The 16479-nt window shown below is 48.6% G+C and overlaps 1 protein-coding gene across 2 annotated transcripts in view; it reads left to right on the top strand.

The window, feature by feature from the left end:
* HSD17B4 (hydroxysteroid 17-beta dehydrogenase 4) overlaps positions 1–16479 on the top strand; it is a 119517-nt gene that overhangs the window by 80884 nt on the left and 22154 nt on the right. For both annotated transcript variants that reach the window (XM_030567854.1, XM_030567855.1), the window contains 2 exons: positions 2440–2509; positions 15610–15716. In XM_030567854.1, coding sequence (XP_030423714.1) covers positions 2440–2509; positions 15610–15716 — 177 coding nt within the window. The remainder of the gene's footprint in view (positions 1–2439; positions 2510–15609; positions 15717–16479) is intronic.

Genomic DNA, 16479 nt, shown 5'->3' with positions numbered 1-16479 from the left:
AGCCACCATGCGGGAGCCAGGGGCTGAAGCTCTGAGCCCAGCCACCCCGCGTGGTGTGAAACCCTGCTCCCCAGTAGGGCTGTAGCCCAAGCCCTTACCCCAGCTTCATCCCCAGGAGGTGGGGCTCAGGCTTCGGGTCAGCACCTGAGGTGGGGGCCACCCAGCCTGTAGGTCAACCTCAATGTCCTCTGGCCCAGCACTGGCTCTGCTTTCAGAGACCTTACATGCGAGGGCTCACTCCTTGGTTTCTGAGTCTGATGCCATCCTTGCAGGTTATGTAGCTCCATTTTCTGGATGTGTCAAGGCTGATTCCCCACTCTGGCACTTCAAGTGTAGGAATTGGGGGCCTGCAAGGATTCTAAAAATTAATACTGGCCACTCCAGGCTTGTATTAAACTCCCAAGGTTACAGCTTCTCTCTGACCTTGGATGGGTAGAGGCTGTCACCACCCAAGTGCAGAACCCCTTTGAAAACCTAGAAAGGCTAACTTGGGAATTCCTTTCTGTGGGGTACCCTCAAGCGCGTGCTCTCTCTCTCTCTCTCACACACACACACACCCACCCACCAAGAAAGGAAAAAAGAAATCAGCTGTTGTTACTAGCTAATTAAACATGTGCACAAACCTCTTAAGACACAGAAATCCAATTCTGTTCTTAAAAAAGGTAAATTTTATTAATAAAAGAAAGAAAATACATTTGGGAACTTGAGCATTTGCTAGATTAAAAAGAACGTACAAGAATTAAGTATCAGGAATACCATTCTTGAAGTCCAGCTTAAAGGTTCCAAGCAAAACAAAAAGCACCTGGTATTAGCACAGAGGAAGCCACAAGCCATAAAGAAATAAGAGAGAGAAACCTAATCACGGCTTCCTAGACATTTTCTGATCTGCATACATATCTGGGGTATCAAATGAGTAGTTTGTAGGTATGATACTGATGGGTTTTCATACCTGGCCCAAGCTTCTTACATCATAACTGCTGCCCTGTCCCCTTCTCCCTGGGAGAACAACCGCAGACACAGAGCAAGTTTTTTCTCAACTTTAGAAAGTTCTAGCCCTCCCGTTGGTCAGGTGCCCACTCCCTTCCTTTTACCTATGCAAGCAGTGAGACTTTTAACTCCTTACAGGTAAAGCAAGTAGAGAACAGCTACAAAGAGGGATTTTATAGCTAACTGTTTGTCTGGGTGTCCATAAAAGGGAGCTACCCACCCACCCCTTTCCTTTTTCACAGGGTGTAAAGGAACTGTTTCAGCGGGAGTAGGATAAGTTACACAGCACAGGGGAAATTGTTGTAAGCATAAACAATAAATATCAGATATGGATACATTTTGAATTCGACCATCAGCTTCAAAACAACAAAACCCACAGAGTGATGATACCGAATTTCCTTCAACAAGTTCAACCACCTTAAGGGGTGAAGAACACCAAGGAGGTGATGAGAGTAAGAAACACAAAGCTGTTATTAACCTTGCAAAATTTAGGAAATATGAAGACAACTATTTGAATTTCAGTTTTATTTGTTTTGGAAGTGGAGATATACCTCAACCACAGTGTGTAATTTGTGCACAAGTACTGATCAATGAATGTTTGAAACCCTCCAAATTACAGAGACACTTAATTACAAAGCATGTCATGCATAAGTATAAGCATCGTTCATTTTTTGAGTGAAAGGCCAAGGAACTGCTTGATACTAATGGAGTAATGAAATTCAGAACTACTTTGGAATAAAAGCTTTTAAGGTCATCCTACATAGTGGCGCATAAAATTGCTCAAACAAAAAAATCCCGTACGATTTCTGGGACCTTGATAATGCCATGTGTTATTGAAATAACAGAGGAAGTGTTTGGGGAGAAGAAGGCCAAGGTACTGACAAAAATACCAATGTCAAATGACGGATCACTTCTGTGTCAGAAGACATCGTTTCACAGTATATTGATCGGCTGCATGTCAATGATTTTGCTATACAATTATCTGAATCCACAGACATTTCACAACTGTCCCATTTACTTGTCTATGTTCTGTGGCACCCTATAGACTAACAGACGTATTGGAGCATAAACTTTTGTAGATGAATACCCACTTTGTCATATGGCATCTGCATACAGAGATGAGATGGCTATCTCGAGGCAGAATGCTTCCCATATATTTAATCTCAAGGAAGAGTTGTATACTTTCTTAGCTAATACTGTTCATTGACATATCAAGTCCAGATGCAATTCTTGGCACTCTTCCCTGCATCTTTGGCAATTGTTTCTGTACTGTGGCAGGTGTTGAAAATAATATGTAATTTATATTTGTCCTTGTTATAGATTGAAGTATCAGAACACCAGCTAAGTAGATTGTGATGAATTCCTCCCACAATCACAGGTTGTATGTGGCTTGTGCTAGATTTCTTTACCAACCCTGACTAATTTTCCATATTTTTTTTTCTGTTTCCACAGGCTGCCTTGTATCGGCTCAGTGGGGATTGGAATCCTTTGCACATTGATCCTGGTTTTGCTGCTCTTGGAGGTGAGCTTCGAGGAACACTACCTTTTTTTTGTTTGTTTGTTTGTTTTGTTTTTAATAATGCTAGGGTTGGGAACAATTTAATATTAGGTAAAAATAATACTTTTAAGTTTGTCATTTAGTCAACACATTTGAGGGATTTTGTAAAAAAACAAACATACCCCATGACCTTTTAATGTCTCTTCTTAAAACTTAACATTAAATGTTCCCTTTGTCAGTCAAAATAATGTGCAACATTACACTTTTTTTTGGTTACAGTTTATGTACAATCTTTTTCCTCCCTAAAGGAAAGCTAGTCTTCCATCTTTCTGTTGGAGTTCCCTGGCATCCCATTCTGCCACTCTCCCTAGTTTTCTCTTATCTTAAAGTCTATAATCTGCAGTTTACTGTCTTAGTTCAAAAAGTTGATGTAATAACCTTTTGAAGGAACTTCTACAAAACTGTTCGGAGAACTGCCATTAGCCCATAGAGTTGGTCATCTTGATAATTTCACATACCAAACTAAGTAACACCAGGAGTTATTTGTCAATGATGATATTGCCTGGAGTGGAATGTAATCTAATTATCTAAGAACTGTGAGTTTTTACAAACACCTTACTGATAGTACAGAAGTGCCTTTGCTCAAAGAGATAAGTCGTAGTGTGTAAAAGCTCCTGAGCCCCCAACCTTCTGTCTCTCTATAAAATAATAATTGCATGGATATTGAAACATATTAGCATGAGTCCTGTAATTCCCTCCCCGTGTTAATACACCAGATTCCCATCCTCTCCTCATTCAGATCCCTCCTAAAGACTCGCTGCTTTCAAAACCACTAGTATTCTCTCTACCTCAACGAAAAAAGGAAACGCATAAGTTAACTCTTAATCTCCCAGTGCATCTTCCTGTAGCCGTGTCTCTCTTTTAGACAAATAAGCGTCTCAGGGGCCAGGGGCTTTTATTATTGTGTTTTGTACAGCACTGATTGTTGGTAGTTTACCATTATTGGTTATTTATTATTTGTTATTAAATTTCACTACAGTCCTTGAGGAGATTCTACTGATCCACTTAATTGTGGGATTTGTGTTGCTCAGCTGCTGATGATGATGCAGGTTGGATATTTAAATAGAATCCTACAGTTCCACTCAAAATGGCCTTGGGGAGAGACTATTTTCTCTGTGAGTAAGAGCCTGTGTTTACGTGTTGAGACCCAATATTAAGAAAACATCCTTACAAAAGAAAAGAAATCACAGATTGCGCTACTCTGCTGCCACAAACCCAGACTTGTGCATAGTGCAAGTAGTCTTTTGAAAAGCCAAATGAACGTGGTAGCTGAGAATATCTGTTCATTTGACAGAACCAAAGAACAGCCACCTTGCATCTGAGACAAAGATTTGCTCAGTTCCTTACCCATGTGTGTAAATTAAATAGAAACATATTGAACAAATACTTGAAAAGATTTTCAATAAGTGTTCTCTTAAATTTTACCGTGAATTTGCTTTGGACAAGCTCACATCCTTTTTGTTTTAGATTTCCATGAGCACTTTTAAATGATCAAGTTTTTCTTTCGCAAATGCATGCAGAAAGCAAATGTTAAGCTTATGTGCTTAGGCATTTGAGGATAATGAATTTGAAACTCACAAATATTGTCACAGAAGGGGTATTTTTATATAATATCTATGCACTTGTGTGGTCCCCATAGCTGTGCCATCTGGGCACCTCCCAAGTATTCAAAAATAGAAATAATACTGCTCTCTCCCATGCATCCTCACTTTTATCCTAGTCTGTAGGAGAAGTAGCTTGATTGGGTTGTAGGTTATTGACTGCTTGTTAGTATTGTCATTTTTGTGAGGAAAGCTATGAAGGGAAGTAAAACTGAAGAAATGGGTTTTGCGTTTAGCACTGAAAGTGATTTCTCTGTTGCATAATTTAGTTCCATAGTTTAAGTGCCGCTCTTGTGAAAGTTCTGTCTCCTACATCCATGAGCTGCCTCATATTGAATGACTGATTCACTGTTCCAGTACAGCATTGCTGGCATGGGAGGTTATGATTATGAATTGCAGGACCAAGACCTTGATTTGGACACTTGAGTGGGGAGTCAGTTTAGAGAGAGAAGCATCAAGGTGATGTTCACACTAATCTATATTCCTAAGCAAAGAGGCTTCTGCATTTTGTACCTGCTGGAATGTTTTCAGCACATGGAACTTCATTCCTCCCTCCTCTGTTTGCCTCACTGGCTCCCATTCCCAGTGTCCTTGCATGTATGAATTGTGATGTTCTTCTTCGAGTGATTGCTCACATCCATTCCAGTTAGGTGTGCGCGCCGCGCGTGCATGTTCGTCGGAAACTTTTTACCCTAGCAACTCCAGTGGGCCGGCAGGTCGCCCCCTAGAGTGGCGCCGCCATGGCACCTGATATATACCCCTGCCGACCCACCCGCTCCTCAGTTCCTTCTTACCGCCGTGTCGGTCGTTGGAACTGTGGAGCGCGGCATAGCTGTCCTCCACGTCCCTAGCTCTTCTTGTTCTACGGTTGATAGTTGTAGTTAGTAGTTAAGTGTAGTTAGTTATATAGTTAATAGTGTAAATAATATTGTAGATATTTGTTAGCCGGTTTGGGCCGTAGCCCTTCCCGACACCCGGCACCGGGCTCATGCCTGGTTCGCCGGGCTTCAAGCAATGTGCGGCCTGTAAGAAGCTGATGCCGACCAGCGACCCTCACGACGTGTGTCTAAAGTGCCTGGGGGAATCGCACAGATCGGACAAGTGCCGCATTTGCAAGGCTTTTAAGCCTAGAACAAAGAAGGAGAGAGACCAGAGACTTAGGACTCTCCTCATGGAAGCGGCACTCGACCCGGCAGCTTCGCAGGCCGTCATCTCGACACCGGCACCGGATCGCACCGGCACCGGAAAGACTCCCCGGCACCGACCTTCCCCGGCACCGGGTGCAGAAGCAAGACCCTCGAAGTCTGCAACTCCATCCAGGCAGACTCGAGTGGAGTGCCCGGCACCGACATCTGCCGCGGCGCTACCGGCACCATCGACTCCGGGCCCGGAGGGTCCGTCGAGTCCGGTCCCGCCGAGCTCCCCCATAAGATCTGGGGTTGAGCTGTTGGTCCCATTGACGCCAGAGACCTTCGCCTCGGCACGGGACCTCATTGCCCTGACTGAGTCAACTCAGCCTCCACCCCCGGTACCTCCGGTGCGGGTAGCGTCCAGGGGCAAACCTATGATGACAGCGCCGTCTCGGGAATCACGCTCGCTGTCGAGGTCCCGACACCATGGTCGCTCAAGATCCCGCCGCCGCTCGCAGTCCCGGCACCGCTCCCCTCGGCGGTACCGGTCGTACTCGCGGCACCGATCGGCCTCCAGACGGTCATGGTCTTGTTCCAGCCACCGTTACCGGCACCGGGACTCTAGGAGCCAGTCCCGCCGCCGATCAGCGCACCGGTTGACCTCCCGACACCGCGTCGGTGGCAGGTCCCGGTCCCGGTCGACCTCCCGACACCGCGTCGGTGGCAGGTCCCGGTCCCGATCCCGGCACCGAGTCAGCGGCCGGTCCCGGTCCCGGCACCGAGTCCAAGACAGACCCCGGTCCCGATCCCGGCACCGGTATGACTCCCGGTACCGGTCCCCGGCACCAAGAACATCTTCGGCGCCAGGACGTGGAGACTCTTACCAGCCGCGGTCGGCCCCTCCATGGCCTTCCAGACAGCCGTCGGTGTCATCGCAGGCGGACAGTATATACGCGCTGGGCACTGACAGACAAGCGGCCCTTTTTCAAGACCCTCCGCAACAGGACCAGGGTCCGCAGCAGTGGGGGTTCTGGACACCCTGGGCGTACCATCAAGCCCAGGGCCCCCAACAGCTTCCTCCTAGGCCTGCAACGGCAGAGCACAGGGCGCCAGAGGCGTCGTTGTCTCGCACCCCTCCCTCCCCGGACGGGGAGGACGGGTCAAAGCAACAGGACCCTGATTTCCCTCCTGAGCCAGAGGCAAGGGCTGAGGCGGACCCCCCGCTGGACACTCTCTTGCCGGGGGTCTCCTCATCGTCTTCTCCCGATGAGGCAGTGGCTGGCACTTCCTCTAATAGCCCTCCTCCGCTAGATCTCAGGGCACATCAGGACCTCCTCAGGCGCGTAGCACAGAATCTGAGCCTGCAAGCTGAGGAGGTCTCTGAGATCGAGGACCCCGTTGTCAGCATCCTCTCCTCCGATGCTCCCACCAGGGTCGCCCTGCCCTTCATTCGGACGATCCAGGCCAATGCCAATACGATCTGGCAATCGCCGGCCTCCATCCCCCCTATTGCACGGGGCGTCGAAAGGAAGTACATGGCCCCCTCCAAGGGCTATGAGTACCTCCATATTCACCCGACACCATGCTCCCTGGTGGTACACTCGGTGAACGAGAGGGAACGTCATGGACAGGAAGCCCCAGCCCCCAAATCCAAGGAGGCTAGGCGTATGGACCTCCTTGGCCGCAAGGTTTATTCGGCTGGGGCCCTTCAGCTCAGGGTTTCCAATCAGCAAGCCCTTCTTAGCCGCTACGCATTTAACTCTTGGGTGGCAGCGGATAAGTTCAAAGAGCTGCTGCCACAAGAGGTGCGTCAAGAATTTGCGGTGATTCTTGACGAGGGCAAGAAGGTTGCACGAACCTCGTTGCAGGCCTCCTTGGATGCTGCAGACTCGGCTGCCCGTACCCTCGCCTCGGGGGTGACGATGCGCCGCATCTCCGGGCTTCAGGTTTCTGGCCTTCCACCGGAGCTCCAATACACCATCCAGGACCTCCCGTTCGAAGGCCAGGGCCTGTTCTCGGAGAAGACAGACCCCAGACTGAAAAGTCTTAAGGACAATCGGGTCACTATGCGCTCCCTTGATATGCACACGCCTGGGACGCAACGCAGACCCTTCCGGCCGCAGCAACAGCAGCAGCGTCGGCCGTACCCCCAGTTCTGCCAGCGGCAGGACCTTAATAGGTGCCGCGGCAGAAATGGCAGGCGCAGGCCGTCGGGCAATCAAGGGGGGCAAAACCAAAGCTCCTCTAAAGCCCCACCTGGACCCAAACCTTCGTTTTGAAGGTGCGCCCGAGGGCGTAATACCAGTATCCCCCATGGATCCTTCCCCCCCCGTTTTCCAACCGCCTTTCGTTTTTCCTCCAGGCGTGGTCCCGGATAACATCCGACCGCTGGGTCTTACGCACGGTGCAGACGGGATACCATCTGCAGTTTGTATCATTTCCTCCCTCCCGCCCCCCACCCTTGTCCCTCTTCAGGGACCCCTCTCACGAGCAATTCCTCGGCCAGGAGGTACAGACGCTCCTCAACAAAGGAGCTATAGAGGCAGTTCCGGAGAATGAGAAGGGCAAGGGGTTTTATTCCCGCTACTTTCTGATCCCCAAGGCCAAGGGAGGCCTCAGGCCTATCCTCGACCTGCGAGAGCTCAACAAATATCTAGTGAAGTTGAAGTTCCGCATGGTATCCCTGGGGACCATTATCCCATCCCTGGATCCTGGAGACTGGTATGCCGCCCTCGACATGCAGGACGCTTATTTTCATATTGCCATATGGCCACACCACAGACGTTTCCTTCGGTTCGTGGTCGACCGCCATCACTACCAATTTGCGGTCCTCCCATTTGGCCTTTCTACGGCTCCGAGGGTGTTCACAAAATGCATGGCTGTCGTTGTGGCACATCTTCGGCGCAGTCGCATTCACGTGTTCCCTTACCTTGACGATTGGTTAATTCGGGGCACGTCGGAGCTGCAGGTCCACAGCCACGTCCGCAGGATCACCGGCCTGTTTGCTACCTTGGGCCTCATGATCAACGTGGACAAGTCCACCCTGCTCCCCTCGCAGAGGGTGGAGTTCATTGGGGCCGTCCTGGACTCCACCGTGGCCAGGGCCCTTCTGCCGTTGCCCAGGTTCCAGTCGTTGTCGGCGATCGTTCAGCGCTTGCTGGCAGCCACCCTGACATCGATACGGACATGCCTAACCCTGTTAGGCCATATGGCAGCCTGCACGTTTGTGACCGGGTATGCACGGCTCCGCATGAGGCTCCTCCAGTCTTGGCTCATTGCACATTACCGGCCGGCAAGGCAGTCACTAGACATGCTGATCACAATCCCCCAGGGGGTGTTGGATTCTCTCAGTTGGTGGCTAGACCAGTCCGTCATGTGTGCGGGGCTCCCATTCCACCCACCCCAGCCCTCGGTGTCCCTAACGACGGATGCCTCAGATCTCGGCTGGGGGGCCCACCTGGGAACCCTGAGGACACAGGGCCTGTGGTCCCCACAGGAGGTGGAGCTACTCATCAACATGTGGGAGTTGAGAGCGGTCCGCCTTGCTTGTCAAACGTTCTGTCTCCAGCTTCGGGGTCGTTGTATCGCGGTATTTACCGACAACACGACGACCATGTACTATATCAACAAGCAGGGTAGCACCAGATCCTCTCCCCTATGTCACGCGGCGATGCGACTCTGGGACTTTTGTATAGCCCACTCCATTCACCTCATGGCTTCCTTCCTCTCCGGAGTACGGAACACGCTGGCGGACCGCCTGAGCAGATCCTTCCTCGCGCACGAATGGTCCCTCCGCCCGGACGTCGCCCTCTCGATTTTCCAAAGGTGGGGTTGTCCCCGCGTGGACCTCTTCGCGTCCAGGGGGAACAGGAAATGCCAGGCGTTCTGCTCCTTTCAGGGCTGGGAACCCGGGTCTATAGCGGACGCCTTCCTTATTCCGTGGACGACCCACTTGTTCTACGCGTTCCCCCCGTTCCCGCTGGTCCACAGGGTCCTTCTGAAGGTGCGCAGGGACAGGGCCCGCGTGATCATGGTAACCCCGGCGTGGCCCAGGCAACATTGGTACACCATGTTGTTGGACCTGGCCATAGCCAACCCAGTTCCCCTGCCCCTTCACCCGGACCTGATCACCCAGGACCACGGAACTCTCTGTCCCCCGGACCTCCAGTCGCTGCACCTAGCAGCGTGGCTTCTGCATGGCTGACCAGTTCTGAGTTGCACTGCTCCACCCCGGTACGTGAGGTACTCTTGGGCAGCAGGAAGCCTTCCACTAGAGCGACGTACTCGGCCAAGTGGAAGCGTTTCTCTTGTTGCTGCGTGGAGAAGGGTCTCCTCCCGATGGAAGTTTCGGTGGCCAATATTTTGGACTATATTTGGTCCCTTAAGCAACAGGGCCTGGCGATATCGTCCCTGCGGGTCCACCTGGCGGCTATCTCCACCTTTCACCCGGGTGGGGATGGCTGATCCGTTTTCTCTCACCCGACGGTGACTAGATTCCTTAAGGGGCTGGAACGTCTATACCCTAACATCCGACCCCCTGCCCCTACCTGGGATCTTAACCTGGTGTTGTCTCGGCTCATGGGGCCCCCCTTTGAGCCGTTAGCTACTTGCTCCCTGCTCTATCTTTCTTGGAAGACTGCCTTTTTAGTAGCTATTACCTCAGCTAGACGGGTGTCGGAACTCCGGGCTCTCACGGTAGATCCCCCGTATACAGTCTTCCATAAAGATAAGGTGCAGCTGAGACCGCACCCTGCCTTTCTCCCCAAGGTGGTCTCAGCCTTCCACGTCAACCAGGAGATCTTCCTCCCAGTTTTTTTCCCGAAACCTCATTCTTCACGCAGGAAGCAACAATTCCACTCGCTTGATGTCCATCGGGCTCTCGCGTTTTATGTGGAGAGGACCAAACCGTTCCGCAAATCCCCCCAGCTTTTCGTGGCAGTAGCGGACCACATTAAGGGGCTTCCCATTTCCTCGCAGAGGTTATCCTCGTGGGTAACGTCCTGTATCAGGACCTGCTATGACTTGGCTCACGTTCCTACGGGCCGTGTGACTGCGCACTCTACCAGGGCGCAGGTGTCGTCACTGGCTTTCCTCGCCCGTGTGCCCATCCAGGAAATCTGTCGGGCAGCGACCTGGTCATCAGTCCACACCTTTGCTTCCCACTACGCCCTGGTCCAGCAGTCCAGAGAGGACGCGGCCTTCGGATCTGCAGTGCTCCATGCCGCTACTTCTCACTCCGACCCCACCGCCTAGGTATGGCTTGGGATTCACCTCACTGGAATGGATGTGAGCAATCACTCGAAGAAGAAAAGACGGTTACTCACCTTTGTAACTGTTGTTCTTCGAGATGTGTTGCTCACATCCATTCCACACCCGCCCTCCTTCACCACTGTCGGAGTAGCCGGCAAGAAGGAACTGAGGAGCGGGTGGGCCGGCAGGGGTATATATCAGGTGCCATGGCGGCGCCACTCTAGGGGGCGACCTGCCGGCCCACTGGAGTTGCTAGGGTAAAAAGTTTCCGACGAACGTGCACGCACGGCGCGCACACCTAACTGGAATGGATGTGAGCAACACATCTCGAAGAACAACAATTACAAAGGTGAGTAACCGTCTTATCAAGCCTAAAGGTCAAAATCAGTGTCTGATAGGCTAGGCTGCTTCTTCTGACCAGGTAGATGAAACTGGCATCTCTTTGCTACATGGCTATTTGTGTAGCTGCTAGCACTGAGAAATCCAAAAGAGACCCCAAGGCTTCAAACTGACAACAGTCTGAGGCACTCGATGTTTTGAAGGAGGCAGGTTCTTTAAAGTGCATCTCTCATCCTACCAGTATCACTTTTGTCTTGCTTGGATTCAGCTTTAACCAATTGCATTTCATCCAGGCCAGTTTTGGGTAGGCAGTAAGAGAGCTACAAGATAGTGCTATTTATGTTTAGTGTAAAGGATGCATGTACGCAGACTTGATTGTTCTCTTCATATTGGTATTGTACTCATTTCTGCTGTGATGCCTACATATGTGCCAATGTAGAGTAACTAAGCTGAGGGGTGGGTACTTGTATGGTGTATATCACACACACAAAATTACATTAAAAGAACATTATTAAGGTTGCAAAGTCAAGCAATAAAATCAAGAATGCCAGAATAAAGGTTGCCTGGGCTTCTTGTCTCAGTTCCATTCTTCTTGCCTATTTCCAGTGTCCATTCTTCAGGCTTCTCATCTCATTCCCAGTCTCCTTGCCCTGCCAGTCCTAGTCTCCATCCCAAACTCCTCATCTGATCTTTCTCTCCTCCTTCCTGGCCACTGGCTCACAGTCCTAGTCTCCTTCTCCAGGCTCCTCGTCCAATCTCAGTTTCCCCCCATTCTTTCCCTGGCTCTCTACATCTCAGTGTCTTTGCCCAGCCAGTCCCACTTCCTCACTTGCACCCCAGCTCCTTGTCAAATGTCTCCATTTCTCTGCCCCCCCAGTTCCCAGCCCTGGTGTCCTTGTCCAACCAGTCCCGGTCTCTTCTCCCATAAAACCCTCAGTCTTAGTCTCACCAGACTCCTTGTTCCAGTTTACTTTGTCTCCTCCCATGTCCAGCTATTGTCCCCTCTTCAAATGAATCAGATGGCTTCCTCCTCTACACTCCCTGGATGCCAGCAGGAGTACACTGAGAGGCAGGAGAGACAAGCTCCCTTCTCTTAAGTTCAGTACCTGGTGCATGCCTCTCCTCGCATGGCCTGGAGCAGCCATTACAGGGAAAGTCCAGCTTTGCCCCTGAGCCCCTGACCTAGAAGGGAGTGTGCTCAGTTGTGGTCTTCATTCATGCACAGTCCTGTTGCTGTGAGTATCTTGAGCATGCTTAGCGGGGATACAGTCTTCAGAGATTTTTAGCTGTTAAGCTCTAGCTAGTCAGTACCAAGTATGCACGATCTGCCATTTTTTCAAAGACATAACTTGGCTACATTTGGGTGGATTTTAAGAGAAATGGCAAAAGTCACATTGCTGACACTGACTATCCTCTGCCAATTTTCAGATCCTTGTTCTAGCACCTAGTAGGGTGATTGTGTCCAGTTTTCGACTGGAATACCAGGTCGAAAAGGGACCCTGATGGCTCCAGTCAGCACCGCCGACTGGACCATTAAAAGTCTGGACGGCAGTGGTGTGGCATTAAGGCAGGCTAGTCCCTACCTGTCCTGGGGCACTGCGCTGTGGCCTGGAAGCAGCGAGCAGGTCCAGCTCCTAGGCCAATGGGAGCTGGGCGGAGTGGTGCCTGCTGCAGGAGCAGCACACACAGAGCCTCTCTCTCTCTCCACCCCCCCCAGCAATGGACCTGCTGTCCGCATCCAGTGCGTGCGCAACACGGTATCAGGATAGGCAAACAGCCTGCCTTAGTTGCCCCCCTGCTGCACCACTGACTGAAAGCTGCATGAGGTAAGGCCATGACCCAGGCTCGAGCCACAGCCCTCATCCCTGAGCCCACCCCCCAGCCCAGAGCCTTCACAGTCACCCCAACCCCCTGCCTCAGCCCTGAGCCCCCTCTTGTACCCTGAACCGCATATCCCTTGCCCCAGTCCAGAGCCCTCATTCCCCCTGCACCCCAACCCACTGCCGCAGCCCTGAGTCCTCCAAAACCTGGAGCCCCCTCTTGCACTCTAAACCCCTCATCCCCAGCCTCAGTCCAGAGCCCTCACCCCCCTCTGCATCCCAATTCCCTGCCTCAACCCTCCTGCATTCCAAATCCCTTGGCCCCAGCCTGGAGCCCCCTTCTGTGCCCCAAACCCCTCATATCCAGTCCCAACATAGGGCCGCACCCTGGCCCAGAACCCTCACCCCCTCCCACACCCCAACTCCCTGTCTCAACCCACAGCCCTCTCCCACACGATAAATCCCTTAGACCCACCCCACCCCTAGCCTGGAGCACCTTCCTACACCCCAAACCCCTCATCCCATCCCCAACCCCAGCCCAGAACCCATACCCCCTCCCGCATCCCAAGCCCTTGCCTCAGCCCAGTGAAAGTGAGTGAGGGTAGGGTAGAGCAAGCCACTGAGGGAGGGGGAATGTAGTGAGCAGGGGGCATGGCCTCGGGGCAGGGGCGGGGCTAGGGTGTTCAGTTTTGTGCAATTAGAAAGTTGGCAACCCTAGTGTGAAGAGCCACTAGTGCTGTTTTAAAAAAGTTTGCTAGGATTTTTTTAATGTAGATAAAAATTGTATTTTTCCCTAGCCTTGTTCTCAGAAATGGCTGAACTGTTTTGGCTGAAATTTTCCAAAAAATTAATTTTGAAGTGAACATCCAGCATAGATAATTTCAGCCCAAACAGTTAAAAATTGGTAAAGCTGTAAAAACCTGAAAACAGCAATTTATAATGGGGCGTGCCTGGCAACCTCAGTAGGTAGCATAACTAGCCCTACCTGTAGTTTCCATTCATATTTAAATATATGTATATAATTATAGAAGCTATATATTTGTTAAGAAAAATATTCTCTATTTGAATGTCTCCCTGTTTCCATAGAATATCAGCTCTTCAGGACAGGAATTGCGTCTAGTCCTGTGTCTTGTGTTGCATATACCATAATAGGTCGCAGTTCTGATTGGAACTTGTGTTACTATAATATAAATAATAAATGATAACAAAGGCTATTTCAATGGGATACTCCCCAGTTCTCTATTTGTGTCTCATTTAATGTGAACTAATATAACAACAAGTGGAAGGAATGCAAACCAAAATAGGGAAATATATAAATATTATTTAACCTGTTGAGATAAAGTTGTATTCAAGTTGCCAAGGCCCCATGAAATTCATCTTGGGATACATAGAGAAATAGCTGATGCAGTCTAGCAATTAACTTCAAGAACTCATGGAAGATGCGTGAGGACCCAGAGAACTGGAGAAGGGCAAATGTAGAACAAATATGTATGAAAAGGGGAACAAAGAGGACCCAGGAAATTATAGAGCAGCCAGCCTAACTTCACTACCTGGAAAAATACTGGAACAAATTATTAAACTATCAGTTGGTAGGCACCTAGGGGATAACAGGATTATAATGAAAAGCCAGCATGGATTTGTCAAGAACAAATCATGGCAAACCAACCTAATTTACTACTTTGACAGAGTTACTTGCCTAGTGGAGAGTGGGGAAGCAGTAGATGTGATAAATCTTGATTTTTAGTAAGGCTTTTGACACAGTCCCACAGGACAGTCTCATAAGCAAACTAGGGAAATGCGGTCTAGATGAAATTACTTTAAGGTGGGTGCACAACTGCTAGAGAGATCTTACTCAGAGAGTAGTTATCAATGGTTCACATTGAACTCAGAGGATGTATCAATCAGTATTCCACAGGGCTCAATCCTGGGTCTGGTACTATTCAATATTTCCATTAATGACTTGGATAATGGAATACACAGTTTGCTTATAAAACATGTGAAAGACCTCAAGCTGGGAGGGGTTGCAAGCACTTTGGGGGACAGGATTAGAATTCAAAACAGCCGTGACAAATTGGAAAGAATCTGAAATTAACATGTTGAAACTGAGTAAAGACAAATGCAAAGTATTTCACTTGGGAAGGATAACTGTGCAAATGCAAAATTGCAAAATGGGGAATAAGTGGCTAGGTAGTAGTACTGCTGAAAAGCATCTGGGGGTTATAGTGGATTACAAATTGAATATGAGTCAACAGTGTGATGCAGTTGCAAAAAAGGCTAATACCATTCTGGGATGTATTAACGGGAGCTTTGAATGTTAGACTGTGGAAGTAATTGTCGTACTCTTCATGGCACTGGTGAGGCCTCAGCTGGAGTACTGTGTCCAATTCTGGGTGCCACACTTTAGGAAGGATATGGACAAATTGGAGAGAGTTCAGAGGAGAGTAATAAAAATGGTGACAGGTTTAGAAAATCTGAGCTATAAGGAAAGGTTTTAAAAACTAGGTATGTTTAGTTTTGAGAAAAGAAGATATAAGCAGTCTTTCAATATGGTAAGGGCTGTTATAACAAGGATTGTGATCAATTGTTCTCCATGTCCACTAAAGTATGACAAGAATTACTGGTTTTAATCTGCAGCCAGGCAGATTTAGATTAGATATTAGGAAAACCTTCCTAGTTCTAAGGGTAGTTAAGCTCTGGAAAAGGCTTCCAAGTGAGGTTGTGGAATCCCCATCATTGGAGGTTTTTAAAAACAGGTTGGACAAACACCTGGCAGGGATGGTCTGGGTTTACTTGGTCCTGCCTCAGCATAGAGGACTGGACTTGATGACCCTTTGAAGCCCCTTCCAGTCTTACATTTCTATATAAGGAGAGCAAAACATGTACATGAAAACAAAACATTGTTTTTGTTTGTTTGTTTTAAACAGGATTTCAGAAACCTATACTGCATGGATTGTGTTCATTTGGTTTTGCTGCCAGGCATGTTTTGAAGCACTTTGCAAATAATGATGTGACCAGATTCAAAGCAATTAAGGTCTGTTCTTGGCAGTTAATTTCTCTTCCTTGATTATTCAGCTGTTAAGGAGTAGTTCCTGTTAATTACATTTTCTAAGATGGAAACAGACTTTAGGTTTGTCCATGCAAACTTACTTTAAATCAACCTGCCACAATGACAGCACTAATTTTGCTTTTACTTATTACTCTATGTATTTTCATGGCTGTAATATTCTATAAATAGTACTAGTAGGGCTGTCAATTAATTGCAGTTAACTCATGCAATTAATTCAAAAAAATTGTGATTAAAAAAATCATGGCAGTTTTAATCGCACTATTAAATAATAGAATACCCATTGAAATGTATTAAATATTTTGGATGTTTTTCTACCTTTTCAAATATATTTTTTTCAATTACAACACAGAATACAAGTGCTCATTTATATTATTTTTACAATATTTGCACGGTAAAAATGATAAAAGAAATAGTATTTTTCAATTCACCTCATGCAAGTACCATAGTGCAATCTCTTTATTGTGAAAGCACAACTTACAAATGTAGATTTGTTTTTTGAGTGCAGTTATGTAAAAAAACAAATGTAAAACTTTAGAGCTTATAAGTCAACTCAGTCCTATATCTTGTTCAGCCAATCACTAAGAGAAACTAGTTTGTTTTACATTTACGGGAGATAATGCTGTCGGCTTCTTATTTACAATGACACCTGAAAGTGAAAACAGACGTTCACATGGCACTTTTGTAGCCAGAATTGCTAGGTATTTACGTGCCAGGTATGCTAAACATT

This window comes from Gopherus evgoodei, chromosome 6 (assembly GCF_007399415.2).
Source record: "Gopherus evgoodei ecotype Sinaloan lineage chromosome 6, rGopEvg1_v1.p, whole genome shotgun sequence".
Lineage (NCBI taxonomy): Eukaryota > Metazoa > Chordata > Testudines > Testudinidae > Gopherus > Gopherus evgoodei.
The sequence above is the reverse complement of the archived record's forward strand: the minus strand, read 5'-3'. Positions and strand labels throughout refer to the sequence as shown.